The 26,154-nt window shown below is 50.4% G+C and overlaps 1 protein-coding gene across 1 annotated transcript; it reads right to left on the bottom strand.

Annotated features, from left to right (window-relative positions):
• Window positions 1-70: 70 nt before the first annotated feature.
• On the bottom strand, window positions 71-26,154 carry CETP (cholesteryl ester transfer protein). Its single transcript, XM_002760996.7, has 16 exons — window positions 26,007-26,154; window positions 24,968-25,082; window positions 17,740-17,874; window positions 17,579-17,649; window positions 17,256-17,343; window positions 16,118-16,187; window positions 15,830-15,890; window positions 13,185-13,276; window positions 11,786-11,965; window positions 10,347-10,397; window positions 7,314-7,478; window positions 2,659-2,726; window positions 2,233-2,266; window positions 1,682-1,754; window positions 498-583; window positions 71-316 (listed from the first exon to the last, which is right to left on the bottom strand). Exons 1-16 carry the CDS (start codon window positions 26,122-26,124, stop codon window positions 242-244), a joined length of 1,482 nt encoding a protein of 493 aa, XP_002761042.2. The 5' UTR covers window positions 26,125-26,154; the 3' UTR covers window positions 71-241.

Genomic DNA, 26,154 nt, shown 5'->3' with positions numbered 1-26,154 from the left:
TGGCGCTGGTGAGACACATCTCTTCCCCCTCCCTCTACCCCCCAGCCACAGAAGAAGGATTCTCCAGCTCTTGGATACAGCATTTTAATGCCAGTGGGCCTTTAGGACAGGGAGGGGGTGGGAGCCAATCTCTATCTCCGTGCTCCCACCCTGACCCACCGTGATGGAGGAGACACCAGGGCTCCAGCTGTGAGCCTGGCGGCCTTCTGGTTCAAGCCTCACCCCCACCTCCTTGGAACTTCTAGCTCAAGCTCTGGAGGAAATCCACCAGCAGGTGCTCAGGGAAGCCGAAATCCATCTGCAGCAGCAGGAAGCCCTAGAGGGAGAGGCCAGAGGAGAGAGGGGCAGGCTGGACTGACTCCCAGGCTGCCAGGAGGGAGCCAAGCTGATGGGGGCCCCTCTGCCTGTCTCCCCAGTAGGCCCCAGTCACCCCGGAAATCCTGTCTGGGCCTCCCTCCCCAGGAGACAGGTGCTGGTGAGGGGGGCTTTGTACTCACATCCTGAGGGGTAATCTCAGGGTCGATGATGTCGAAGAGGCTCAGGCCTTTGCTGTTCATGAAGGCTGTGAACACTGCCTCGAGCCCTGGAACAGGGGACAGAGCCCCCCAGTCAGCCCTTCTTGGGGAGCAGGGCAGGCCTGAGGCTCTGCCACCCTGGGCAGTAGCAGATGCTGAGACCTCTCTGGACCTACATTCTGTGAACAGTTTTTTTCACTTTGATTTAGAAGAGTGGGCCAGTGCTTCTGAGGATGGGGAAGAGCAGTTTGCCTGCTGGTAGCACTTTCCACTCTGCTGCCCAAAGAAACTCCACTCTGTCCCAAACTTGAGCTCCCAACCCACCCACAATGGCCACATGACCTGCAGTTAGTTGAATCTACCTTGCTAGGAAGGAACCTTCCCCACACAGCTTCTCAAAGCATTCTTTGCAAGCACACAGAGTGGCCTCCTTGCAAGTAGTTGTAGGAATGGCTTAATCTGCTCCCCTCTAGTTTTAGCTCCATGGTTCAGATGGCGAAAATGAGGCCAAGAGATGATAAGACACCCTGCCAGGATAATTCCATTTCCACGCCCTTCTTCCTACCTAAGCCACGTGGACAAGCAGATATTCTAAAGGAAGGCTCAGTCAGCTAACATACTCTGTGGGGAAGGCGGCAGAAAGCTCTCAGCAGAGCCTCGTCCACGTGTCCACACCCCCAGCACACGTGTGCCATGATGTCTGAGAGTCTACCACTTGAGTCACCTCAAAGGGACAAATATTCTACCATTTCAAGGTCAAAAGGAAAATTGGGAACCATCAAGTTCAACACTCTTGTTTTATAGAAAGGGAAACTGAGGTTCAGGGCTAGGCTAGAACTAGGTCTCGGCCTCCCAGTCCAGGGCTCTTTCTGCTATAACAGGTTGCTATTAGGAAACCTGTGTCCTCCTGAAAGTGGGTTGAGCCAACCCGTGGGGTGGCAGAGACAATATTCTGCAGGTAAACCAGAAACGTGGCTCTGTGCATCTGGTTGAGTCATTGGCATGCAATGCTACCAGCAGGGAGAGGGAAGGGGGCCCAGACTGCTAAGTGTCAATGACTGGGAACAGGGGCACGTGAAGCTTTTCCTTGTAGGGAAGGGCCTACAAGGTGAATGGGAAGCTCGGTCAGGCTTGGCACCCCCATTTCCCCTCCAGCCCACACTTACGAGACATGACCTCAGGGATGCCCACAGTGTCGATCATTGACTGCAGGAAGGTCTGGATGGACTCGGAGCTGCTCTGCCGATCAGAGGCCTATGGTGAGTGCTCCCTGGAGCACTGAAGTGACCCACAGGGCAGATGCCACACAGCCTGGGCAAAGCATTCATGCCCATCTGTGAAAAAATACGTCCAAACCACTCCCTCCTCTTGCCCTAGACGGTGCCTCTCCTAAGTGGTCCCTCCTTCACTCTGGGGAGGGCCAGGATTGCTGGCCCATTCCACAGAGGGAAAACTGAGATCCAGGGAGGGGCTGTTTGGCCAGTACTCTTCTGCCCAAAGCCCAGTCCATACCAACACGCTCTCATTTTTGCAACACAAGGGCTCTCCCAACGGACATGGCAGGGAGAAGAAGGGTCACAAGAGACACAGAATGGACCACTTGGTCCAGAGTATTTTGATCTGGTTGCCTGGTTTCCTTTAGGGCCCTCTGCCTGCTTTCTTTAAGGCAGGCGGTCCTACAGGACTTATTTCTCCCAGTCTATCCAAGGCCACCTACCTCAGTCAAATTGGAAACAGTCTTTGGTGTAATCCTGAAATTAAAAAGAGATGAGAATTTGACCCTCTGTCAGGCCCCCTCCTGTAACATCCACTGGAAAAGAAACTCCAGGAATGATAGCCAGGGCGCCTGTCTTGTTGCTCAGGCTGTTTTGGGGACTCTCTTGAGATTTGCTGTTCCAGCTGCCAGGCCTTGGCTCAGGCAGTGCTCTCCTCCTGCTGGGCCCTCCCTCCATTCTTCCTTGTGCCCTGCCTTCTTCCAGACGAAGACTCCCTCTAGGTGAGGGTCTTATCTCCCTGCAGCCAGGCCATATGCCCCAGAGGGAAGGAGCCCTATTTCCCCACCAACACACATCCTGTGCCTGACTCCAAGGGGCCAGTGAGAGGTTTTCAGAGTTGACTGCCCCCTCTTCTCTGCAGCACATACTGGAAATCCAAGAGGCTTAAGAAGAGCTTTTTCTTGGAATAGGAGGCCTGGACGGTAGTTATGATATCCTGGGGAGAGAAACCAAATTTGCTGTGAGCCGGGATTTTCACTGAAGCAGACAGAGAACAACCCTCCTAGCCCAGGGCGCCTGAGTCTTTCCATTGAGGGACCATGGGAACCAGGCTTAGCGATTGCTCTTCTGAGGAGAGTTCCCCAGAACCTGTGGTTTTGGAGTTAGGACCTAAAATGTCACATGGGCACTTTCTGTTTTCTATTTTTTTTTTTTTTTTTTTTTTGAGATGGAGTCTCACTCTGCTGACCAGGCTGAAGTGCAGTGGCACAATCTCAGCTCGCTGCAACCTCTACCTCCTAGGTTCAGGTGATTCTCCTGCCTCAGCCTCCCAAGTAGTTGGGATTACAGGCCTGTGCCACCATGCCTGGCTAATTTTTATATTTTTAGTAGAAATAAGGTTTCACCACGTTGGCCAGGATGGTCTCGATCTCTTGACCTCGTGATCCACTCACCTCAGCCTCCCAAAGTGCTGGGATTACAGGTGTGAGCCACCAAATCCAGCCTTCCAGCCCTATTTTTAGTTTTTTGAGAAACCTAAAAAAGGTCTTGAACTCCTGACCTCAAGTGATCCACCCGCCTTAGCCTCCCAAAGTGTTGGGATTACAGGCCTGAGCCACCGCGCCTGGCCCATGCCACTTTCTCTCCTGGTTTCTGACTTATCCACATCCCCAGTGGTTTCTTCCTGTTTGGTTAGAAACAAGCATGGACCTGGGCTTTCCTGCGTAGCACTCCCTCCACCTCCCAAGTAAAACCATCACCAAAGCGAGGTGGTGGAGGAAGTGTGGTCCCTCAAACAGCAGCCTTCGCACCACGCAGAAGGGAATGTGTGGTAAAGGCAGATTCTCAGGCCCCACCCCAGACCCACCAAACCAGAAACCCGGGGGGTGGCTCCAGAAGTCTGGGCAGTAACCCCACTCCAAGTGATTCCGATGCCTGTCAAAGTTTGAGGCCCATGACACTAGGTCACTTTCAAATAGATGCTGGATTTTGAGTTATAAGTTGTATAAGCACCTCTGCTGACCACCTATTTTTATTTGATAGCACTGGGCACAATTAGTGGTTATATAGCCTTTTGTTTATCTAGTTATTTTTTCTTTCTTCCCACTAGACCGTAAGCTTCATGAGATCAGAAACCATATGGTCCTGGCCCACAGTAAGACCTCAACAGTTATTGTTGAAAATGAATGAATGAATGAATGAATGAATGAATGAGTGAGTGAATGTGCTGGGGGTGCAGAACTATTGGTTCTGGTCGGAATGTGATGTGTGGCCTTGAACAAGTGTCCCATTGATTCTTCCCTCTCTGCAGCGAAGGGGTGGGTGCAGCTGAGGCTCTGAAGGCTGTTCCTGCTTTCTGCCACTTTAGCCAGGGCTCAGTTGAAGCCTCCTCAATCCCACAGTCCTGCACCAGCACCAAGTTTGTCATCTCCTCCCTCCCCTAATCCCAAAGCCTCTGTGGCCTTTACTTCCTCCTTCTGGTCTTTAAGCCTCCATGAGATGGTCTCAATGTACCTTCCGGCCTTCACCTCAAACAACCCTTGTTCCTGACCACACTGTGATTCCCCTCCCCAGGCCCTATTGGTGTTCTTCGCTGGGCCAGGGCACCTTCCCATGGCTCTCTCCCTGCCCTTGAGATCCAATGCTTCCCTTCTGGGAGCACTCCCTTCAGCTCCAACACACACACGCCCTGGTTAATACAGATTTCTAAAAATCCTTTCTGTACACAGCCAAACTCAAAAGCAGGGGAGGTCTTCAGGAGGCAGGAACAAGGGCAGACTCCTAGGAAAGTTGGGGGAGAGGGAATGCAGTGCTTTGGAATGAAACAGGACATTCCAGGAAGGGGGGGACCAGTGCAGGGGAATGCAGGGCTAACAGGTGTTTGTTACAGCGGTGAAGAGTCTAACTTTAGCCGGGCCCCTGAACCTCTTCCCAGGACCATCTGTCTGCTTCTTATAAAATCCTGTTTTAGCAAAAGAACCCCCTATTCTCCATATGTGATCACCCTTCAAATCTGATCAGATTCCTCCACCTCCACCTCCCCCAAGATGTTGTCTGATGACCCTGTCTTCAGCTAGAATCCTGTTAGGTTGGTTTTAGGCAGAATCCCCTTTAGCTCTGATGTTTTCTCTTGGTAATTTTCCATCTCTGACTTCATCCTGCTCCTTGGCTACAAATTCTCCCTTGCCCATGTTTGAAGTTGAGGCCAAGTTCTCCCACTACTGTAGGACCCGACTGCAGTGTTTCCTATACCTGTCACGAGGGTCCCAAACAGTCTTCTTTACCATGCTTTAGCAGCGTCATTGAGTCATTTTTTCGTTAACAAATGCTCAACGTTTCAGATTCTTAACAAAAAAAAATAAGTAAATAAACATCCGCATAAGAAAGCCTAAAGGAATAAAACAGAAAAACAAAAAGGAAAATAATACAAAAATTAAACAGAGATTTGAAAGGCTAAATAAACTGGGCACAGTGGCTCATGCCTGTAATCCCAGCACTTTGGGAGGCCAAGGTGGGCAGATCACTTGAGCCCAGGGATTCGAGACCAGCCTGGACAACATGGCAACACCCTATCTCTATGTGGTGGTGCCCATCTCTAGTTGGGAAGCTGAGGTGGGAGGATCACCTTAGCTAGGGAGATCAAGGCTACCGTGAGCAGTGATTGCACAACTGCACCACAGCCTGGGCGGAAACAAACAAAGAGCAGCTGAATATTATCTTCTATCCTGGATCAGATCTTGGAAAAGAAAAAGATACCAGTGGAAAAACTGGGAGATTCAAATGAAGTTTAGAATTGGTAAACAGTCGTGCACCAATATTAATCTCTCTGCCATGACAGTGTCATAAGATGTCAGCAAAGCGGGAAGCCGCTGGTGGGGGGATACAGGAACTCTCTGTACTTTGCAACCTTTATTCAAATCTAAAGTTACTCCAAGATAAAAAGTTTATTTAAAAAGAATAAAGCAGCAGAAGGAAATACACCCAGTAACCACATCGAAGGCCTCTGGACAAGGGGTTTATGGTGACAGTGGGTTTCTTCTATTTTTCTATATTTTCCACAATGTGCTTTCATTGCTCTTGTCTTTGGTTAAGAAATACTGGCCAGGCACAGTGGCTCACACCTGTAATCCCAGCACTTTGGGAGGCTGAGGTGGGTAGATCACTGGAGGTCAGGAGTTCGAGACCGGCCTGGCCAACATGGTGAAACCCCATCTCTACTAAAAATTGGCTGGGCGTGATGGCATGTGCCTATAGTCCCATCTAGCTACTTAGTAGGCTGAGGCACAAGAATCTCTTGAAGCTGGGAGGTGGAGACGAGATCACACCATTGCATTACAGCCTGGGTAACAGAGCGAGACTCTGTCTCAAAAGAAAAAAAAAAAGGTATTCTAAGTAGCATTAAAAATAATACCGCTCTTTAACTCCTTATTTGCAATTATAAAATTAAACAGGATCTGAAAACTGCAAGTGTTTTCTTAAGTTCGAGTTTGTTAGTAAAAACCTGGCCATTGTCTAGGAAGCGATCTATGGTATTTATCTGCTTTGTCTGAGGAGAAATACCAGTGTGTTTGATCGTGGGGTGCCAGCCAGACCCTACTGGGTGTTCTGCAATATATCCAGTGTCTATACACTACACTACTTTCACAAATTCACAAAAGTTCAGAATTTGGAAACTGATGTGACCCTAATGGATGGAGGGCTGTGGAGCTGGGTAACAAACACCATTGTCTACCACTGAGCTTAAAAGGAAAATATTGGCCGGTGTGGAGGCTTATGCCTGTAATCTTAGAACTTTGGGAGGCTGAGGTGGGCAGATCATTTGAAGCTAGGAGTTTGAGACCAGCCTGGCTCACATAGCAAAACCGTGTCTCTACTAAAAATACAAAAATTTAGCCAGGCATGGTAGTGCATGCCTGTAATCCCAGCTACTTGGGAGGCTGAGGCACAAGAATCCCTGGAACCTGGGAGGAAGAGGTTGCAGTGAGCCGAGATTGTGCCACTGCACTCCAGCCTGGGCAACAGAGTGAGAGCTGTCTCAAAAAAATAAATAAATAATAAATAAAAATAAGAATGAAAGGAAACATGCCTGCCATTCTGAATCACGCCTGCAACCCCAGCAACTCAGGAGGCTGAGGCAGGAGGAGTTTTGAGAACAGCCTGGACAACACAGCAAGACCCTGTCTCTAAGGAATTTTTCTTTTTTAATTAGCCAGGTGTGGTTGTGTGTGCCTGTGGTCCCAGCTACTCTGGAGGCTGAGGTGAGAGGATCATTTGAGCCCAGGATTTGAGGCTGCAGTGAGCTATGATTGTGGGACTGCACTCCAGCCTGGGTGACAGAGTGACAGCCGTGTCTCCAAAAAAATGAAAATAAGAAAAGAGAAAATATCACCTAAACTGTGGAAATCATGTGTGTATCCCTCGTTACATGTGTGGTGTAATTTTGATTATAAGGAGCCGTATATAAGAGACAACCAGTGCTGGCAGAGATGGTGAGAAGGATTTGGGGATTTCAGAGCGCCCCTCCGCCCCCGGCCCCTATGGACCAGCTGTGAATCAGGTTCCCCTCCCCCTGCACCCGCCTCACCTCTTCAAAGGTGTAAGCTACAAAATGTTGCTGGTCTGGGTGTGGAAAGAGGAATTCCACCATCACTGAAGAACTGACTACGACGCCCTTGTTTAGGCAGGAGATCTTGGGCACCTTGAGGCAGTGGACAGTGACTTGGGCCTGGTTGGGGAGGCTGCCGACAAGCTGAAAGACAGGGTTCCCGTGTCCAGGACAGGGGCCCATCGTCCCTGCCTGCAGAGATGGGAAGGACAAAGCTAGCTCGGGACTCCAGGTCTGGGGAAAAGGAAGCAGCCTTGGGTAGTGCCCGGGCCCCAGGCCATGCAAATTAGGACTCTCGTTGTCTCTGGGCCTCCGTTTCTCATCTGTGTGCTAGTGAAGCTAGAACTCCTCTCTCAGGATGTGCTGAGAATGCCTTTACTTAACCTCCTGGGCCTCACTTTCCTCATCTGTAAAATGGGGATAATCATAGTTCCTGCCTCATAGGGTTGTCCTGAGGAGGAAATGAGATAACCTGTGGAAAGAGCTTAGGACAGGATGCGCTGCACGGTGACCCTCTGAGGGAAGTGGCTGTAGCTTTGATTTAATAATATCGGTGAGTACTGACTGCGCTTCAGCCCTGGGCTAGGGGTACAGATAGAGGGGAGAGCCCAGGAGCTGCAGGCTATACCGGCAGGAGCTCAGATTTAACCAGGACATCCCAGAATGGAACGCACAACTGCGGCTGGGGAGTATTTAAAGGAGAGACACACCAGGCTGTGGCACGAGGCGATCTGACCTAGTCATCAGGGAGGTGGGAGAGGTCTTTTCTGAGCGGAGGAGGAGCAGATGGGCTGGGGGAGGGCAGACCATTCTGGCAGATGGGACAGTGTAGATGACAGCCCTGTGGAAGGAGCATGGCCAACATAAGCAATGGGCAGCCAGCCAGTGCGGCTGGGGCGTGTGGACTGAGGACCTCCAATTACAACCTGTGGGACTGGGCTCAAGGAGACTACACACCCCAGAAAACCATCGAACCACTGGGTGCACAACAAATGGTTTAATTCAATGCATAGCTCAGCTCGAAAGAAAGAGGCGGCTGGGTGCGGTGGCTCACACCTATAGTCCCAGCACTTTGAGTGGCTGAGGCGGGTACATCAATTGAGGTCAGGAGTTCAAAACCAGCCTGGCCAACATGGTGAAATCCTGTCTCTACTAAAAATACAAAAAAATGATCTAGGCACAGTGGTGTACACCTGTAATCCCAGCTACTCAGGAGGCTGAGGCACGAGAATCACTTAAACCCGGGAGGTGGAGGTTGCAGTGAGCTGAGATTGCACCACTGCACTCCAGCCTGGGCAACAAGAGTGAGACTCTGTCTCAAAAGTAAATAAATAAAATGAAAGGAAAATCTCAGTGGGTAAGTATACAGATAAGACACAGCTGTAAAAAGAGTTAATGAACTTAAAAAGATAGTGGAAGAAACTATCTCGAACTTAGCATCGAGATGAAAGAGATGGAAAACATGAAAAGCGATGGAAAATGGAATGAGACGTGTATCTTGTGGAAATTCAAGGAGGTAGGAATGGAGAAAATAGTGATGCAGCAATCATGGAAGAGAGAGTGACGAAAAAATTTCCAGAGCTGATGGGCCAGGCACTGTGACCCACACCTGTAATTTCAACAGTGAGGCAGGAGAATGGCTTGAACCCAGAAGGCAGAGATTGCAGTGAGCCGAGATTGCACCAGTGCACTCCAGCCTGGGCCACAGAGCGAGACTCTGTCTCAAAAAAAAAAAAGAAAAGAAATTTCCAGAGCTTACGAAAGACATCATCAACTCTTAAACTGAACAATTACACTGGGTTCAAAACAACTAGATTGAAAGGCAGACAGGATGAGAAAGTGCAGGACCCTGGAGGCCAGGGCAGAGCATTTAGCCTGTATCCTACACCAGCTTTAAGCAGGCAGGTGATGAACAGTTTGGTTTCTTGAAGATTGTTCTGGCTGCTATGGGAAACAGATTGTAGGAGGGTGTCAGGATACAGGGAGACCCACCAGGAGCTGCAGGTGGGTCCCCACTAGAGATAATGGTAGCCTGTCCTGAGGAGGAAGTGGAGACAGAGAAGTAGAAAGACTGGAAATAGGACATTACCAGAACAGGACTCAGTCAATGGGCTGCCTGATATTGTGAGTTGCATACATGCAGAGAGAGAGACATCACAAAGCCGGGGAAAGAGGCTGGGTGGTCTGAGTTCATAAGGGAAGAGGGGCCGTCCTCTGTTAGAACAGGAGAAGGGTTGCAGGAAAGCTCAGGTGTGGGTGAGTGAGTGGGCTGGGAACAGACACGTGGGGGAGAAGTTCTGTGGGTGGCTCTGCTCAGCTCTCTGGGAAGAGGCTATGTGTGGAGAGGGAAGAGGAAGGTAGACAGGAGGGGCAGCTGGAGATTTGAGGATGGCAGGAAGGCCTGAAGAAGCCATTGCAGTGGGTGGGGGAGTGAGGTGACCAGAAAGCTGAGGGAGGCTTACTCAGAAAGCACGAGGTCCATTTGAGGAAGGAGATCATGGGTTCTTAGTGGAACCCTGCAATGAGGAGTGGGATTTTGAACATTATTGCCACTGGGCATAGCAAGAAGAGGCCGTGACCCCAGGAGCTTTGCCTGAAGTTGGCTTTGGGATCAGGAGTAATCAATAGTCACTTATTGCTGGGGCCCTCTGAACCTGGAGTTGATCCTGGGGTTCCAGCCCCCCATGAGGCCCTATGCCTGGGTAATAGAGCAGGGAATGGAGCATTATCTTTGGGGGGCAACAGAGCTGGGCTCAAACCCAGCCTTGACATTCACTGTTCCCGTGTGTAAAAAAGGGATGGTCTGAGTGCCCCACTCATAGTGAAGGTGCGAGCACTGAAGGAAGTCACACACGCAAAATGCTTCACTCCATGCCGGACACCCCAGAAGGAGCTGTGTTTGCTGCTATAAGTGTTACCATTGCTGTTGTTATTGGCTGTGGGGGAGCTCCTGAAGCCAGAGCAAGATTGGGGTATGTGAGATAAACCCCACATAGGGGTGGGGGCAGTTACCTCCTGGAAGATTTCCTGGTTGGTGTTGAAGCCCCAGGTCTCCAGCACTTCCTGCAAAGAGATGGGGAAGTTGGGGGTTGGGGGGTGTAAAGGCCACTCCTCAGAGGGAAACTTTGCAGGGACTGAGTGCAGTTTCAAGGACTGGAGCCCTCCTCAGACCCAACTCCCAACCTTCCAGACAACATGTGAGATGCTCCGGGCAGGGTGTGGGGCAGGGAACCCCCGTCCAGCTGGAGGCCTGGCTCTGCTCCCTGCTCTGCCTCACACAGGCTGCGTGACCTTGTGAAAGTCTCTTCCCCTCTGGTGGCCTCAGTTTCCTCATGAGTTCAATGACAGGCACAGCCTGGAAACTATCTAAGCACTTCTGGTATAGTACAGGTGAAGAGTCCCAGCTTCGGGCACCTCTTACAAGCTGTGTGATATTCAGTAAGTCACCTACCTTCTCTGAGCTTTGCTGTTTTTTGTTTGCAAAACCGAGGTAACAATAGTGCTCATCTCACAGGGTGAGGACAGCAAATATAACTGTGCAATAAATGTTAGACTAATAGCATCTTTTTTTCTTTTTTGAAACAAAGTTTCACTCTTGTTGCCCAGGCTGGAATGCAGTGGTGTGATCTCAGTTCACTGCAACCTCTGCCTCCTGGGTTCAAGCAATTCTCTCGCCTCAGCCTCCTGAGTAGCTGGGATTACAGGCATGTGTCACCATGCCCAGCTAATTTTGTATTTTTAGTAGAGATGGGGTTTCTCCATGTTGGTCAGGCTGCTCTCAAACTCCCGACCTCAGGTGATCGGGATCGCCTGCCTCAGCCTCCCAAAGTGCTGGGATTACAGGCATGAGCCACTGCGCCTGGCCAATATAATCTCATATTTAGCACAGTTACTACATGCAAAGCTATATCTCTACATAAATCCATCTATTGATTGCTCTATCTATCCATCTATCTATCTGGGAACACATAGTCAACCCCAAAAAACACTGGAGTTTACTATTTTTTTTGAGATGGAGTCCTACTCTGTCACCCATTCTGGTGTGCAGTGGTGACATCATAGCTCACTAGCAGCCTCAACCTCCTGGGCTCAAGTGATCCTCCCACCTTAGCCTCCTGAGTAACTGGGACTACAGGTATGCACTGCCATGCCCAGCTAATTTTTAAACTTATTTTTATTTTTGTAGAGACAGGGGTTTCCTATGTTGCCCAGGCTGGTCTCGAACTCCTGGCCTCCAGGGACCCTTCTGTGTCAGCCTCCCAAAGGGTTGGAATTACAGGCGTGATCGACTGCATCCAGTCTCGACTTTACTGCTATTGCTCCAGCTCAGACGATCCCTAGCTCTTTCATCCACCACCAAGTTTCCGAGTTTCCTCCCTCCTCTGCATGCATGTGCACACACATACCACACGCCATCTGGATTCCTTAGCAGCCCAGCCCCACCCACTCACCTTGAACTCCTCTCCCATCAGGCTGAGTGTGAGGCGGCCACTCTGGAAAGCTACCTTGGCCAGGGAGTGGAAGACTTGCTCAGAGAACCAGAAGTACAGCATGCGGGAATCCCCCAGCAGTGTGGGCGAGAAGGTGGGGAGGGGGAGGTCCTCCGAGACATTCTTGTAGATGAAATGACCCTGGAGGAAGCCAGGATGCTGGCTAGACCCCATGTCCCCCTGCTGGGCTCAGGTCCAGCTTCAGGGAGATTGGGAGGAGCCTTGGAAAGCATTCAGCCCAGAGCACAGATGGGGAAACTGAGGAAAGAGCTACACCCAGTTTCCCCCAGCGGGGCTTTCACTCATTCACCAAATATTTCCCGAGTGCTGACTGTGTCTCAACCACCGTGGGAAGTGAACCAGACAGACGTGGTTCCCACCTTCACAGGGGACATTCCCGCCTTCAAGTAACGACATTGGTCAGGACAGCTGGTGACCACGGACCTCCAGCTGCCACCCCCACCCCTGGCCGACCACTGGCCCTGCCCCTGCAGAGGGCAGTCTATTGACCGTCAGCTCCTGGAGGCCAAAACTGGGAAAACAAGCCGCTGTCCATTCCCCTGAGCCTCTAAGTCATCCAGCCCACAGGTCGGGAACAGCCTTCAGAAATGTCCGTGAACCTCCAAAATGATCCTTCTGTTCAATTTTCAGGGGAGAGGTTCTGTTACAAAGATGGCTGGTTTGCCCTATCTCTCTGTACCACTTGATTTTTAGCGAGTCTCAATATCTAGCTGGAATAAATTCCTCCGTTTCCCTTGCAGCTAGGGTGGGATCCTGTGATCAAGTTCAGGCCAATGGGATGTGAGCAGAGGGGGTGTGGTGGTCATGCCAGCCAGCTGGGACCCTGCAATGAGGCCACACCTGAGGCTGGCTGAGAACCCGGTGGAAGGAGCCTGCGTGCCTGACACCCTGGAGCCTCCAGATCCCCCCAGGCTGCAGATGCTCACGCCGTGACATGAGGGAAACAAATGTCTATCGTGTTTAAGCAGCTATGATTTTGGACTTCTTTGTTACAGCAGTAGAATGTATATCCTAAGCAATAGAGGGTCCAAAGCTTTTGTCAGTCCCCCCCGGGGGGTGGGCACTATCCACAGCTGTAGAGGGTGACAAAAGCCAAACAAGCCCTCCAGAAGGAGCTGGTGCTTTGCTGGGATCCTTGCAGTGGGAACCCTGGTGCCTACAGAGGGGGCTCGGAGGCACATCGCTGTGGCCTGCCCTCCCAGCCACATCAGGAATGGGAGGAGTGGCCCTGGATGCTTGGCTGCTGGGTTGAAGCTGGGGGACGGGGCTGTCAGAGCACGGGGAAGGACCTACTCCCCTGGGGAAGCTGGGCCCTGCCCCCACCCTCCCTCACTCCTACCTTGTGATGGGACTCCAGGTAGGAGGCTGTGATGATGGGATCACCTGTCAGGGAAATGTCCACCCCGATGTCACCATCTGAAAGGATGCTGGCTGCAGGAGGAAAAGATCAAGGTGTGGTCTCAGGATGGGGGAACTGCCCTGAGTCACCGCTCTCTTGTCCCCACACAGCTGCCCAAGCCTCAGCCTCAGTGTTCCCCTCTGTAAAGTGGGGCCTGGGTGTGTGGGGAGGGGTGCTGCACTTTTTCATTCTCTTTTCCTATGTCTGTCTGGGTAGGTAAAGCCCTTCTAGAAGGCTTGTTCAGAGCATGGGACTTGTCCAAGACAGGCTGAAACCCAGCTCTGCTCTGTACTGCAGGGGAACAGGGCAGGGCCCTGACCTCACCCAGCATCTGAATCCTCATCTCCAATGAACAGGCTGTGTAAGCACACACAAGTGCCCAGCCATGTGAGCGATCTAATTATATTTTTTCCTAATCTACTTCCAAGAGAATCTTGGAGTCCTCCTGGACTTAATCACCCGTCTGTCCTGAGTTCTACAGTCTAGAACAGGGGGCAGCAGATTTTTTCTATAAAGAACCAGATAGTAAATATTTTAGGCTTTGCAGGGTACGTGGTCTCTGTTGCAACTAGTCTGCTCTGCTGCTATAATGTCAAAGCCGCCATCGCCAATATGCATGCCAGTGGGCACAGCTCCGTTCCAGTATGATTTTATTTTCTAAAGCAGGCAGCCAAACACATTTGGTTCACTGGCTATAGTTTCCAACCCCTGGTGCAGAACCACCGTGAGAGACGTGGAGCACAGATGGGAGTGTAGGTTACCCTACCTGCCTCCTCCCCCAACCACATCCCCGTGAAACAGCCCTTCCGACCTCCCGGCGCCCTCTGAATTCTGTGGCTGCCTGGGCCAGTCCAGAAACTCCTCCCTCACTCTTCCTTCCTGTTAGTGTTGCCCACCTGCATTCCCATTGATGGCACAGCTACTGGCACGGGGATCCCAAAGAGACAGACATTCCGGGTGTATGCAGCCATGAGAGTAGAGGGAAGGGGAGGGACAGATTGGCCACTCAGGAAGACAGAACTGTGCTCAGCCCTTTGTGCCTTGGCTGGAGCCTAGAATGCCTGCCATGGGCCTGGGGCTGCCTGGAACTTCTCCTCCTAACACCCCACAGTGGCCCAGAGGACCCGCTCACCTGGAGTTCCACTGTTCCCTTGCTGCCTCTGTTTACTGAGCACCTACTGTGTGCCAGGGTATAAGGAGCAGGTGGTCTCCTCAGCCCAGCCACCTCCCTATCCACAGGTGAGGAGCATAGCAGGAGGCCTTACACACGGCACAGTAGCTGGGAGCAGGGGGAGCGGGGCAGGGGGACGGGGGGGCTTTTGGAGTTTTTGGAGGGCCAAGGTTCAAATTCTATTTCCACATCCTAGTGTGGGATGGGGTCCTCTCATCTCCAGAGACTTCTATTTCCTCCTCAGTGGAATGGGGGCTAGCAGTACATTCCTCTCGGGTAGTTGTGAGGATTCCATAGCTAATGTAAGTGTTTGGTATGTAGTAGTCCTGGGCATCTATGGGCACCTACTGTGTGTGGGGCACCATTTAGGGCATCATTCAGCAACCGATGGCTATTACTTTTTTTTTTTTTTTTTGAGATGAGTTTCACTCTTGTTGCCCAGGCTGGAGTGCAATGGCATGATCTCAGCTCACCGCAACTTCTACCTCCCAGGTTCAAGCAATTCTCCTGCCTCAGCCTCCCAAGTAGCTGGGATTACAGGCATGCACCACCACACCTGGCTAATTTTGTATTTTTAGTAGAGATGGGGTTTCTCCATGTTGGTCTGGCTGGTCTCAAACTCCCGACCTCAGGCGATCCACCTGCCTCGGCCTCACAGGCATGAGCCACCGCACGCACCCAGCCTTATTACTATTATTAGTAATAGTAATAAGGTGTCCTATTAGCACAGAACAGTGCTTCCCACTCCTCGCCACCTTCTTCTCTTGTCTGAGGTTCCTCTCAATGACCAGGGACATCCCCACTGGATAGATGATGAAACTGAGTCCTGAGTAGTTTCTTCTACACTGTGCAGCCTTGTGGGAGGTCCCCCTTAACCTGAGGCCTGATGGGAAGGGAGGGATGGGACCCAGAAGGGCAGGGAGTTCCCAATCCCCACACAGCTTCCCTCATTGTTATCTTTCATTGATGTCTTCTGCTATTTGAAATGTTGGTGACTATGCATGGTGCAGGGTATTGGGTGGTATTAATAGCAGTCATAATAATCAGGGTTCAGGATGAGCCAGGTATGAGGTACAAGGCAGCATCTTACTCATTTTCCATACATTTTTTTCCGTACTCAATTTTTACAGCCACCTTGTGGGGTAGATGCTACTATCACCCCCATTTTATCAATGAAGAAATTGAGATTCAGAGAGATTAAGTGATTTTCCCGTCACACAGCTTGTGAGGCTGCAGCCCTAAGGGGCAGAGACTTGCCAAAGCCTGCCCAGAATGAATCATCAAGTGTCAGAGCCAGACAGAGGCCATGGGAACTAGACAGGAGGAGTGACAGTCCCAAGGCAATGCAGTGCAGCAGGTGGCTTTTTGGCTCCCACTGCTGTCTTCTGAGCCATGAAGACAGAAACCCACTCACCAGCCCTTGTCTGGACAAAATCAGCCATGATGTTGGAGATGACGTTGATCTCTTTGCAGACCTGGGGCAGACAGAGCAGGTGCTTTCCAGGCAGGAAAGGATGCCAGAGGAGGGGCAGGGCAGTGGCTCCTTCCAGCTGCATGCTGGTAGCAATGCTGGGAACTAGCACAGGGGACTACCACATTGGGAAGATGGGAGTGGCTCCTTCTCAGGGAAGGGTGGGAAGGAAAGGGGTCCAGCCTCCTGGGCATGGCCCTGGACCACAGGGAGTCAGCTAGCCTCACTCACCTGTCCCTTCAGGATCAGCTTCAGGGTGTAGGAGATGAAGTTTGTGAATAGCTGCTTGATCCATCCAGGCCTGAGGGCAGCAAACACCACAGTGAGCCCCTGACCAGTCCTGTGCATCCATGGAGCACCTACTGTGTACCAGGCACTGTTCAGGGTTCTGACTCAGGTAGCTCAGGAGGTAGGAATTATCGCCCCGAGTTTGCAGCTGAGAACACTGAACCTCAGACCCAAGGATTAACCATGGCACCCTCCCAGAATCCCTCAGGAGGGCTCAGCTCCTGTGTGCTCACACCTATCATGCGCACAAGAACGTGCCTAGAGTCCAAATTCACACACGTGTCCGTCTGTGCCAGAGGCAGAAAATGGCCTGAATAGAGTGCTCCTCTCCAGACACCACCCACCAGTACCCTTCTGCCTTCCAGGTTTGGCATTGGTTATATGACCAGGGTTTCTCTCTTTATTTTATTTATTTTTATTTATTTATTTTGCATTCAAATTCAGCAGACCAGGGTCTCTCTCAACCTTGGTATCTTCCTCTGTGCAATGGGGTTACCCACAGGTCCCTGACAGAGGGTGTTGGCCAAGACAAAAAGTGCCACCCTGGGAAACAGTAGAGTAAGTATCTAGGAACTCAGCTTCTGGGGTCAGAGAATGCTGGGTTCAAATCCTGCTTTCGTACCTCAGTGGCGAGTTGCATGTCTTCAGCAAGTTACTTCGCTTGACTAGAGTTTTAGCTGTGAATTAGTGTGGTGTTTGGGTTGCAGAATGCACTCCGTAGATAAGAGATTTTCCTTCCTAACCGTTCCGTGACTCAATTTACCCACATGTAGAAAGGGGATGATAACAAAATCTATATCCTGGGGTTGGTTTTAAGGACAAAATCAATTAATTCAGGCAAAGGGCTTGGGATAGTGCTTGGCACACAGCACGTTCTTAATAGCTGTTAGTTGGCTATTGTTTTCCAGCCTTTGAGGGTGTATTGATGGGAAGGGGTAGGAGGTGACCCCACTGAAGGTATTCTTCCCCCCGGTTTGGCCACCCACAGCATGCCCTGTGTGAGGTTGAGCCTGAAGAGGTCGTGGGCATGCTAACAGGAGGGGCACAAGCAGGAATGGGGGCCACAGGGTGGTGTACTTACTCTCGCTCTCCTTGGAGATGCAGGAGGAGCTTATGGAAAGACAGGTGGCAGTCGGGGGCATTGGTCCGCACTCTACCAGAGTCGCAGGCTGCAGGGAAACCCAACACAACCTCAGGGCAGCCTCTGCTATTGGGTGGTAGCCACATGCTGCCCAGGTCAGCCAAGAGCTTGGTCAGCTCTGGGCCCCCCAACTCTGCAAACTCCCCAGGCTGGGACTCCTTTGGTGGCCCCAGAACCACCCTCTGCCTGCACAACCTCCCCGCTCTGCTGAGGCCAAGCCCTAGAGTCTGGCTCCACTTCCCCAGAGGACGCTGGACACATACTCAGTTGTGTGTTGATCTGGAGGTCAATGGCGGAGTCGATCTCAAAGTCAATGGACTGATCAATGCCCAACCTGCAAAGAGCCAAGGACCCAGGACCCTCATTCTGCCCTCCAGCCCAGAGCGGGCCAGGGCATGGTGCATCAGCTGATGGGAATGCTCACCCCCAGGCAGCAGTGTAGCCATATTTCAGGGTCCCATTGAAGACCACAGACACATTCTGAATGGAGACATCAACGGACTTGGCTTCCACCAGCTCCACCTGGCTGCTGGCAATGGACAAATGGCTGATCTGGATGCTGGGAAGGAACAGGAGTGAGGAAGGACGTCAGGGGTCATCCAGTGAGCCCAAGGAGTGAGCCACCAATTTTGCCTAGGCGAGGGTGGAAGATAGAATCATAGTCTCCAGAATGTCTGCCTCCTAATCCACAGAACCTGCAAATATGTTACCCAATGCTCAGATGATGGGTACCCACTTGACTCGTGTTACCCATATGCAAATATGATTACATTAAGGACCCTGGGGCAGGTGGGGAGATGATCCTGGATTATCTGGGTGGTCCCAGTGTAATCACAGGGTGCTGAAAAGTGGAAGAGGAGGCAGAAGAGGAGAGGTGGGGAGAGGTGACCAGGGAAGAATGCCCAGAGAGAGGCAACCCTGCTGGGCTAAAGATGGGGGAACCGTGCTCATGGGGACATTTAGATCTAGAAATGCCTATCTTTAAAAGAGAAAGATCTCAATTTAATATCCAACTTTCCACCTTAAGAAACTTGAAAAATAAGGGCAAACTAAGCCCAAAGCTAGCAGAAGGAAGGAAGTAATCAGTGGCTGCGAATGAAATAAAGAATAGAAAAACAACAACCATCGGTGAAAACGATAGCGGATGTTTCCAAAAGATCAACAAAATCAACAAACCTTTAGCTAGACTGTAAGAAAAAAAAGACTCAAATGACCAAAAACAGAAATAAAAGTGAGGTAATTATTACCAATCTTACAGAAATAAAAGGAATTATGAGAGAATACTATGAACAATTGTATGTCAACAAGTGAGATAAATTAGATGAAATGAAATGGACACATTCTTAGAAATGCAAATGGTATGTGGAGAAGAGTGAAAATTGATTCCGAAGAGTATGGACACACCATCAGAAGTGAAGTTAGATAGAAAATAGATTGGCAGCTGGCGAGGCGGCTCTCGCCTGTAATCCGAGAACTTCGGGAGGCCGAGGTGGGCAGATCACCTGAGATCAGGAATTCATGACCAGCCTCGCCAACATGGTGAGATCTCGTCTCCACAAAAATACAAAGAAATTAACCGGGTATGATGGCAGGTGCCTGTAGGCCCAGCTACTAGGGAGGCTGAGACAGAAGAATTGCTTGAACCTGGGAGGCAGAGGTTGCAGTGAGCTGAGATTGCGCCATTGCACTCCAGCCTAGGCCACAGAGGAGACTCTTGACAAAACATTGCATGTCTATATCAAAACATCTCATGTACCCCATAAATATATATGCCTACTATGTACCCACAAAAATTAAAAATAAAAAAATTTAAAAATAGATTGGCAAAGACTTATACTGTAGGAAACAACTAGATTGTTCTGGATTCTTCCTTCTTTGTTTTTATTCTTTCTTTTCTTTTCTTTTGAGACATAGTCTCGCTATGTTGCCAGGCTGGAGTGCAGTGCCGCGATCTCGGCTCACTGCAACTTCTGCCTCCCGGGTTCAAGCAATTATCCTGCCTCAGCCTTCCGTGTAGCGGGGACTACAGGCACGCTCCACCACGCCCAGCTAACCTTTGTGTTTTTTAGTAGAGCTGGGGTTTCACCATGTTGGCCAGGATGGTCTGGATCTCTTGACCTCGTGATCCACCCGCCTTACCCTCCCAAAGTGTTGGGATTACAGGCGTGAGCCTCCGCGCCCAGCCCTTTTCTCTCCTTTATTCTTTTTGTTTTCCCATGGTGCTTCTCTGTTGCCCAGGCTGGTGCAGTTGTGTAATCGTAGCTCACTGTGGCCTCAAACTCCAACAATCCTCCTGCCTCTGCCTCCGAAATAGCTGGGCCCACAGGCATGCACGAAGCACACCTGGCTCATCTTTGTATTTTTTTGTGTAGATAGGGGACTCACTATGTTGACCATACTCCACATTCTTCTAAATGCTCTAATCTGGAATTAGATCATACTACAGTCTCCAATCTTCTTTCAGTTCTACAGGAATTTAAACCTCCTGTACATTTGTTTTTGTTTTTGTTTTGAGATGGGGTCTGGCTCTGTTGCTCAGGCTGGAGTGCAGTGGTGTGATCTTGGCTCACTGCAACCTCTGTCTCTTGGGATCAAGCAATTCTCCTGCCTTAGCCTCCCCATTAGCTGGGACTACAGGCGCCCACCACCACACCTGGCTAATTTTTGTATTTTTAGTAAAATTAGGGTTTCACCATGTTGCCAGGCTGGTCTTGAACTCCTGACCTCAGGTGATTCTCCCACCTCAGCCTCCCAAACTCCCAAAGTGGTGGGATTACAGAATTGAGCCACCATGCCAGCTTTTCTTTCTTTCTCTTCTTTCTTTTTTTTCTTGAGACTGAGTTTTGCTATTGTCACCCAGGCTGGAGTGCAGTGGGCAATCTCAGCTCACTGCAATCTCCGCCTCCTGGGTTCAAGTGATTCTCCTGCCTCAGCCTGCTGAGTAGCTGGGATTACAGGCAAGCACCACCACACCTGGCTAATTTTGCATTTTTAGTAGAGACAGGGTTTCACCATATTGGCCAGGCTGGTCTTGAACGCCTGACCTCAGCTGCTCTGCCCAACTCAGCCTCCCAAAGTCCTAGGATTACAGGCATGAGCTGCCACTCTCGGATGCATACCAAATTTTTGAGTGGCATCTCTTCTGGCAATAGCTGTGTAAGCTCCTAACACACGAACCTCCTTTGACGACTAAATTCTTGACCTCTGCACAAAATTAGACAGTAGAGAGTAAGGGAAAACAGTCAGATTGGGCCTGGCGAGGTGGCTCACGCCTGTAATCCCAGCACCCTGGCCAGCATAGTGAAATCCCATCTCTACTAAAAATGCAAAAAAAAATTGGCCAGGCGTGGTAACACATGCCTGTGGTCCCAGCTGATCGGGAGGCTAAGGCAGGAGAATTGCTTGAACCTGGGAGGTAGAGATTGCAGTGAGCTGACATCATGCCATTGTACTCCAGCCTGGGCAACAAGAGCAAAACTTAATCTTGAAAAACAAAGAAAAAGCGGTCAGGCTGCAGGACAGATGCGGGTGGAGGAGGAGAACAGCACCCGGTGTGTTTCCCCATTTTCACAGATTCTAGCATGAGGGTGGGCTGCAGCATGCACTGTGAGAAAGGACAGTGGGAAGAGACACTTTCAAGGCCTCGAACTCTGGTAGATCAAAATTTTTCTGGCCTAAAGAGCCAGAGGACAGGATTTGGAACAATCACAGCTGCTGAAAAGTGGAGGGGAATACCATAAATGAGAAAGTCAGAGCAGGGAGCTCCCCTCAACACCTGAAACAAAAGGAGATGGAGGAGGCATAGGGGAGGCCTCTAGAAGCTGGAGAAGGCAAGGGAATTAATTCTCCCCTAGAGCCCCCAGAGGAATCTGGTTCTACTGACATCTTGACCTTAGCTCAGGGAGAGCCATGGTGGACTTTTAGCCTTCTTAACTGTAAAATTATAAACTTGTGTCATTTTAAGCCACTAAACTTGGAGTGATTTTTTTTTTTTTTAATAGCAGAAAATAGGAAACTGATACAGAGGGTTTCCTGGAGGATGTGTCATCAGGTGGAGGGTGGGAGTTTGGAAGATAGCAGGAGGCTCCTCACTGGGAGGAGGCCTGAGCTAGGCCCAGGGCAGAGGTGGAGCTGAACAACTGCAGGAATGTTGGGCCTGGGGTCTTGGTGCAGGCACAGCAGAAGAGCTGTGCGGCCAGGGGCTTGGTCAGAGGTGGAGCTCAGCGAGGATCCTTGGAAAGCAAGGGTCAGAGAGGAGAAACCGGAGGCCGGGAGGCCAGCGGGCCACATTCACTCTCATGCCGTCTACCCTTGCTGAACTCTCCCCGGGCCCAGCTTCAGCATATGGAATGTGACACAATAGAAGCAGCCATCGCACACCAAACACACACTGTGTGGCAGGCACCGTGCTGAGAGTTTAAACACATGTCCTGGTTTACTCCTCACAGCTACCCAGGAGGTGCTCACTATTGCTGTACCCACTGAACTGAGACAGAAATGGCTCAGACAGCTTACGTGGCTTCAAAAACCCTCAGTAGAAGGGGATTTGATCCTGGGTCCGTCCCACTCCAGATCCTGTATTATAAGCCACTATGACACACTGCCCAACAAGGAGAATCTGTGTATATCTGGCTTTCCCCATCTGTTCTGTTATATTCTATTCTATTCCCATTAGAGAGAATAGTGTGAAGAATTCTCATTTTACCATGAACCAGCTTCATCTAATGTTCATCATGGCCAATTTTATTTTATTTCTACCCCACCCATATATGTTTTGGGATAACAGTTTTACATATACATATATATACACACACACACACACACACACACACACACACATATATAGTGTGTGTGCAATATTTATTTCAAATGCTTGTTAAAACAGCATAGTTATTTCTCAGGACAAGAGCAAAGATCCCCCCCACAGAGGCTGAGGAACTTCGTACAAAACTTTACAGAACAGAGGCGGAACTTTAGCGTAAGCCTGTCTGCTGACCAGAGAATTCTGTATAATTCTCTTTTATACTCAGAAAAAAGTATAAATTAAAAAAATAAATAAATAAATAAATTTAAAAAAAAAAGAGGAATTCTGTGTGGACTCAAGAAAGAAAAGGAAAGAAGGCAGGAAAGGGAAAAGGGAAGTGCCCATCTGAATCAAACTTCAGCTGCCATCAGGGCACATCTTGTGGTGATCACAGACTGTAGGCTGTTTTTGGAAGGTTTGGGTTCAGCATAGGATTCCATTTGTCTACTTGGCTACACTCCTGGTGAGGGTTAGGGTTAGGGTCAATGTCACTCAAGTTCCTGGCCAGCCAAACTTCGGCAGTAAAGAGTCCCAAATTGAGGATCAAATTCCTCCAGAAGTCATTCCTGTCAATGGCAAAGCGATAGACCCCCCCCAAAGCCAGTCTCCCACATTGTCTGGTATTTCAGGAGTTGCGTTAGCCCAGCCAGCAGTGCTCACTGGGACCCTGCTGGAAGCCATAGTAAGAAGCTTCCAAGGGGCCTTGCCTGGGATAACAGTCAAGTATGAATGACTATGACATCTAGTCTATGGCAGTCTGGTCTAACTGAATTATTGCTGATTTATTAAGGATGATATCTCTTTAACTTCTGAAGATGCTTTTGCCTCATCTGACCTCTTGCAGCATAGGTCTAGGATAACATTATCCTCTTATTTTTTAGTAACAGAGTCTTGCTCTGTTACCAGGCTGGAGTGCAGTGGCGTAATCATAGCTCACTGCAGCCTTGACCTCCCAGGCTCAAATGATCTTCCTACCTTGACCTCCTGAGTAGCTGGGACTGCAGGCAAACACCACCATGCCCAACTAATTTTTAAATTTTTTGTAGAGACAGGCTGATCTTGAACCCTGGCTCAAGTAATCCTCCTGCCTCAGCCTCCCAAAGTGCTGGGATCACAGGTGCGAGCCACTGAACCTCGCCCAGTATCCTCTTTTACAAAAGCGTAATCTGAAGCCCAAGGTCGCACAGAGGGCGTGGCTGGGACTCCTCCACAGCACCCCCTAGCGGCAGGAGTTTTCCTGCAAAAGGTGAAGCGGCAGCCCAGCACCGCCGGCGCCCCCTGGTGGCTCAAAAACAATTACCGAGATTCCAGGCCCAGTGTGCTTGGGTAGCAGAGACCACTCCTGGGGAGCCTGTTTAGCAGGACTGGGGAGGAGGAGAAGGAGATTGGCTTTAAGACAAAGGTAAAGTCCCTGAACAATGTCTGCCTCACCCTTGGGGTCTCAGACTGACACACAGACAGAGACCCAGGCTCCAGGGCAGCCTGAGGTTCCAGGATGGTGGCCAAGTTCCCGAGACTGAGCTGAGTTTGCACGTGAGCTCCACCAGCCTGGGAAACCTCTATCAGCTCCTGTTTCCTTATTTGTTAAGCCGGGCCATCCGGAAGATGGCATTATCTTCTTTTACAGATGAGGATAAAATATATGATAAAGGTTAAGATAGGCTGGGTGCAGTGGCTCACGCCTGTAATCCCGCATTTTGGGAGGGTGAGGTGGGCAGATCACTTGAGGTCAGGAGTCCAAGACCAGCCTGGCCAACATGACGAAACCCGTCTCTACTAAAATTTAGCTGGACTTGGTGGCGGGCGCCTGTAATCCTAGCTACTAGGGAGGCTGAGGCAGGAGAATGGCTTGAACCTGGAGGCGGAGGTTGCAGTGAGCTGAGATGGCACCAGTGCACTCCAGCCTCGTTGACAGAGAAAGACTCGAGCTCAATAAATAAATAAATAAAATAAAGATTAAGATAGATAAAGGGCTGAACAAGGTGACTCATGTCTGTAATCTCAGCATTTCAGGAGATGGAAGCGGGCAGATCACTTGAGATCAGGAGTTTGAGACCAGCCTAGCCAACATGGTGAAACCCCCATCTCTACTAAAAGTACAGAAATTAGCTGGGTGTGATGGTGCGTGCCTGTAATTCCAGCTACTCTGGAGACTGAGGCACAAGAATTGCTTGAACCCAGAGACAAAGGTTGCAATGAGCTGAGATTGTGCCACTGCACTCCAGCCTAAATGAGAGAGAGAGAGACGCTGTCTCAAAACATTTAAAAAAAGAAAGAAGAAAGAGAGAGAGAGAAAAAGTATATGATAAAGATGAAGACAAAATGAGATATTGTTTGGAAAAGCACCTAGCCCACAACTGGCCCTCTGCTGTTACCATCATCCCAAATAATGTTAAGATACTGATTTTAGGCTGAGGTGGGAGGATTGCTTGAGGCCAAGGTTCAAGACCAACCTGGCCAACAGAGGCCCCTGTCTGTATTATAAGAAAACAACATTTATAAACTGTTTTTTTAAAAAGATACTCATTTTGCTGAGATCTCTCTACCCTATCCTCCATTCAGCCCCCAATAAGATCTTCATCTTCCCAGGGCAATGGGAAAGGACCCTTTGAAGCCTGACTCTTAGAAGGGCTATTGGAGAGTTTGATACACTCACTAAGTCCCCCCAGGACACCAGGGGATGGAGGATGGGGATAGGGGAGGTAGTCAGGCTCCGGTTCCAAGTCCAGGGGAGAGACCTGAGTCCCTGCCTCCCCCAGCCCTTCCTCCCTGTGGGTTGGGGGCAAGCCCCAGGCTGTTCTTCCCGCCTCCCTACCCCCAGTCTGGTGACACCCGAGGCCCAACTCACTTGTACAACCCATACTTCACTCGGCCAAGGAGCATCATGGCCTTCTCACCCGTGATATTTGGGTAGTTGACTCGCTGGAAGGCAGTCTGGATCACCTTGGCAGTCTCCTGGTTCACTAGAGGGGAGGGCAGTGGCTGAGGGGCTGCAGGCCCATGCCAAGCCCCCCACTCCCACCCACAACCAGTCTTGGCCATGACTCAGTCTCTCTGGGACTAGGCTCCCCAGCAGGTCTTAAAGCTGAGGGGTGGACTGGGCTTCCCTCTCAGTGTATGGTCGATGGCAATTCTTAGGGGACACAGAGAGGTTTGATCCTGACCCCAGCCAGAGATCCTGATCATACCCTAGCCTGTGGATCCTGACACCTGGGAACCCCATGATCCTAGTCAAATGACAGCCCTGAGCCCAGCCACACACTCACCGTAGCTCACCCAGACAATGCTGTGACACTCCCTGTAGTCCTGGGGGTCTATAATCCTGGCATTTGAACTTGGCGATGTTCTCTTTTAGAATTCTATCATTTAGCATCCCTATACCTTTATTGTATTCAGCAAGAGGCTGAGGCCCAGAGAGGGCAGGGGAGCTGGCTAAAGTAACACAGTAGTCAGCGATGCAGCCTCCATCACCTGAGCTCCCGGCAGCACCTGACTCTGGCCACAGAGTGACCCCCAACACCAAATATACACCAAACTTCTTATCTTCATTCCCTGACTCAACCCCCTAACCTGGCTCAGATCTGAACCTTAACTTGAACCCCAATGACTCTGGGTCTCAGACAAGCACAAATTCCTACACCTGGCTATTTGCAGCCCAGCTAGGACCTTCTCACCAAAGAACTTGACCTTGAAGTGAGGTCAGGGGAGGGTGAGGACAGCTCCACTCAGCCCATCTTCCTCCCAGGACACTCCTTTCTCTGGGCTACTGTGGTAGCCAGCTTCAGAGCTGGCTCCAGGCCAGGGAGGCTGCTGGCATAGTGGGTGTCCGTGATCTGCCTGCCAGGGCAGACAGATGCATGGACAGAGAGGAGGGCACTGGTACTTACACACCAAGAGGGCGGGCTTGGAGATGCGGCACACGATGCCTGCCTCACACGAGGTGCCTTTGGAGCAGGCGTGGGCATTGCCCAGCAGGGCCAGGGTCAAGACGGTGGCAGCCAGCATGGTTATTGGGCATCCGTGTGCGAGTGGCCC

This window comes from Callithrix jacchus, chromosome 20 (genome assembly GCF_049354715.1).
Source record: "Callithrix jacchus isolate 240 chromosome 20, calJac240_pri, whole genome shotgun sequence".
Taxonomy (NCBI): Eukaryota; Metazoa; Chordata; class Mammalia; order Primates; family Cebidae; genus Callithrix; species Callithrix jacchus.
Note: the sequence above shows the minus strand (reverse complement) of the source record. Positions and strands in the feature narration are given on the sequence as shown.

Bases quoted from the DNA above. Each gene is read 5' to 3' on its own strand.
- CETP (XM_002760996.7), bottom strand. From the start codon at position 26,124: ATGCTGGCTGCCACCGTCTTGACCCTGGCCCTGCTGGGCAATGCCCAC. The intron at 16,188-17,255 runs GTAAGTACACCA...TGCTGCCCTCAG, and splicing joins CATCTCCAAGGAGAGCGAGA to GCCTGGATGGATCAAGCAGC. The intron at 317-497 runs GTGAGTACAAAG...CTCTCCCTCTAG, and splicing joins CTGAGATTACCCCTCAGGAT to GGCTTCCTGCTGCTGCAGAT.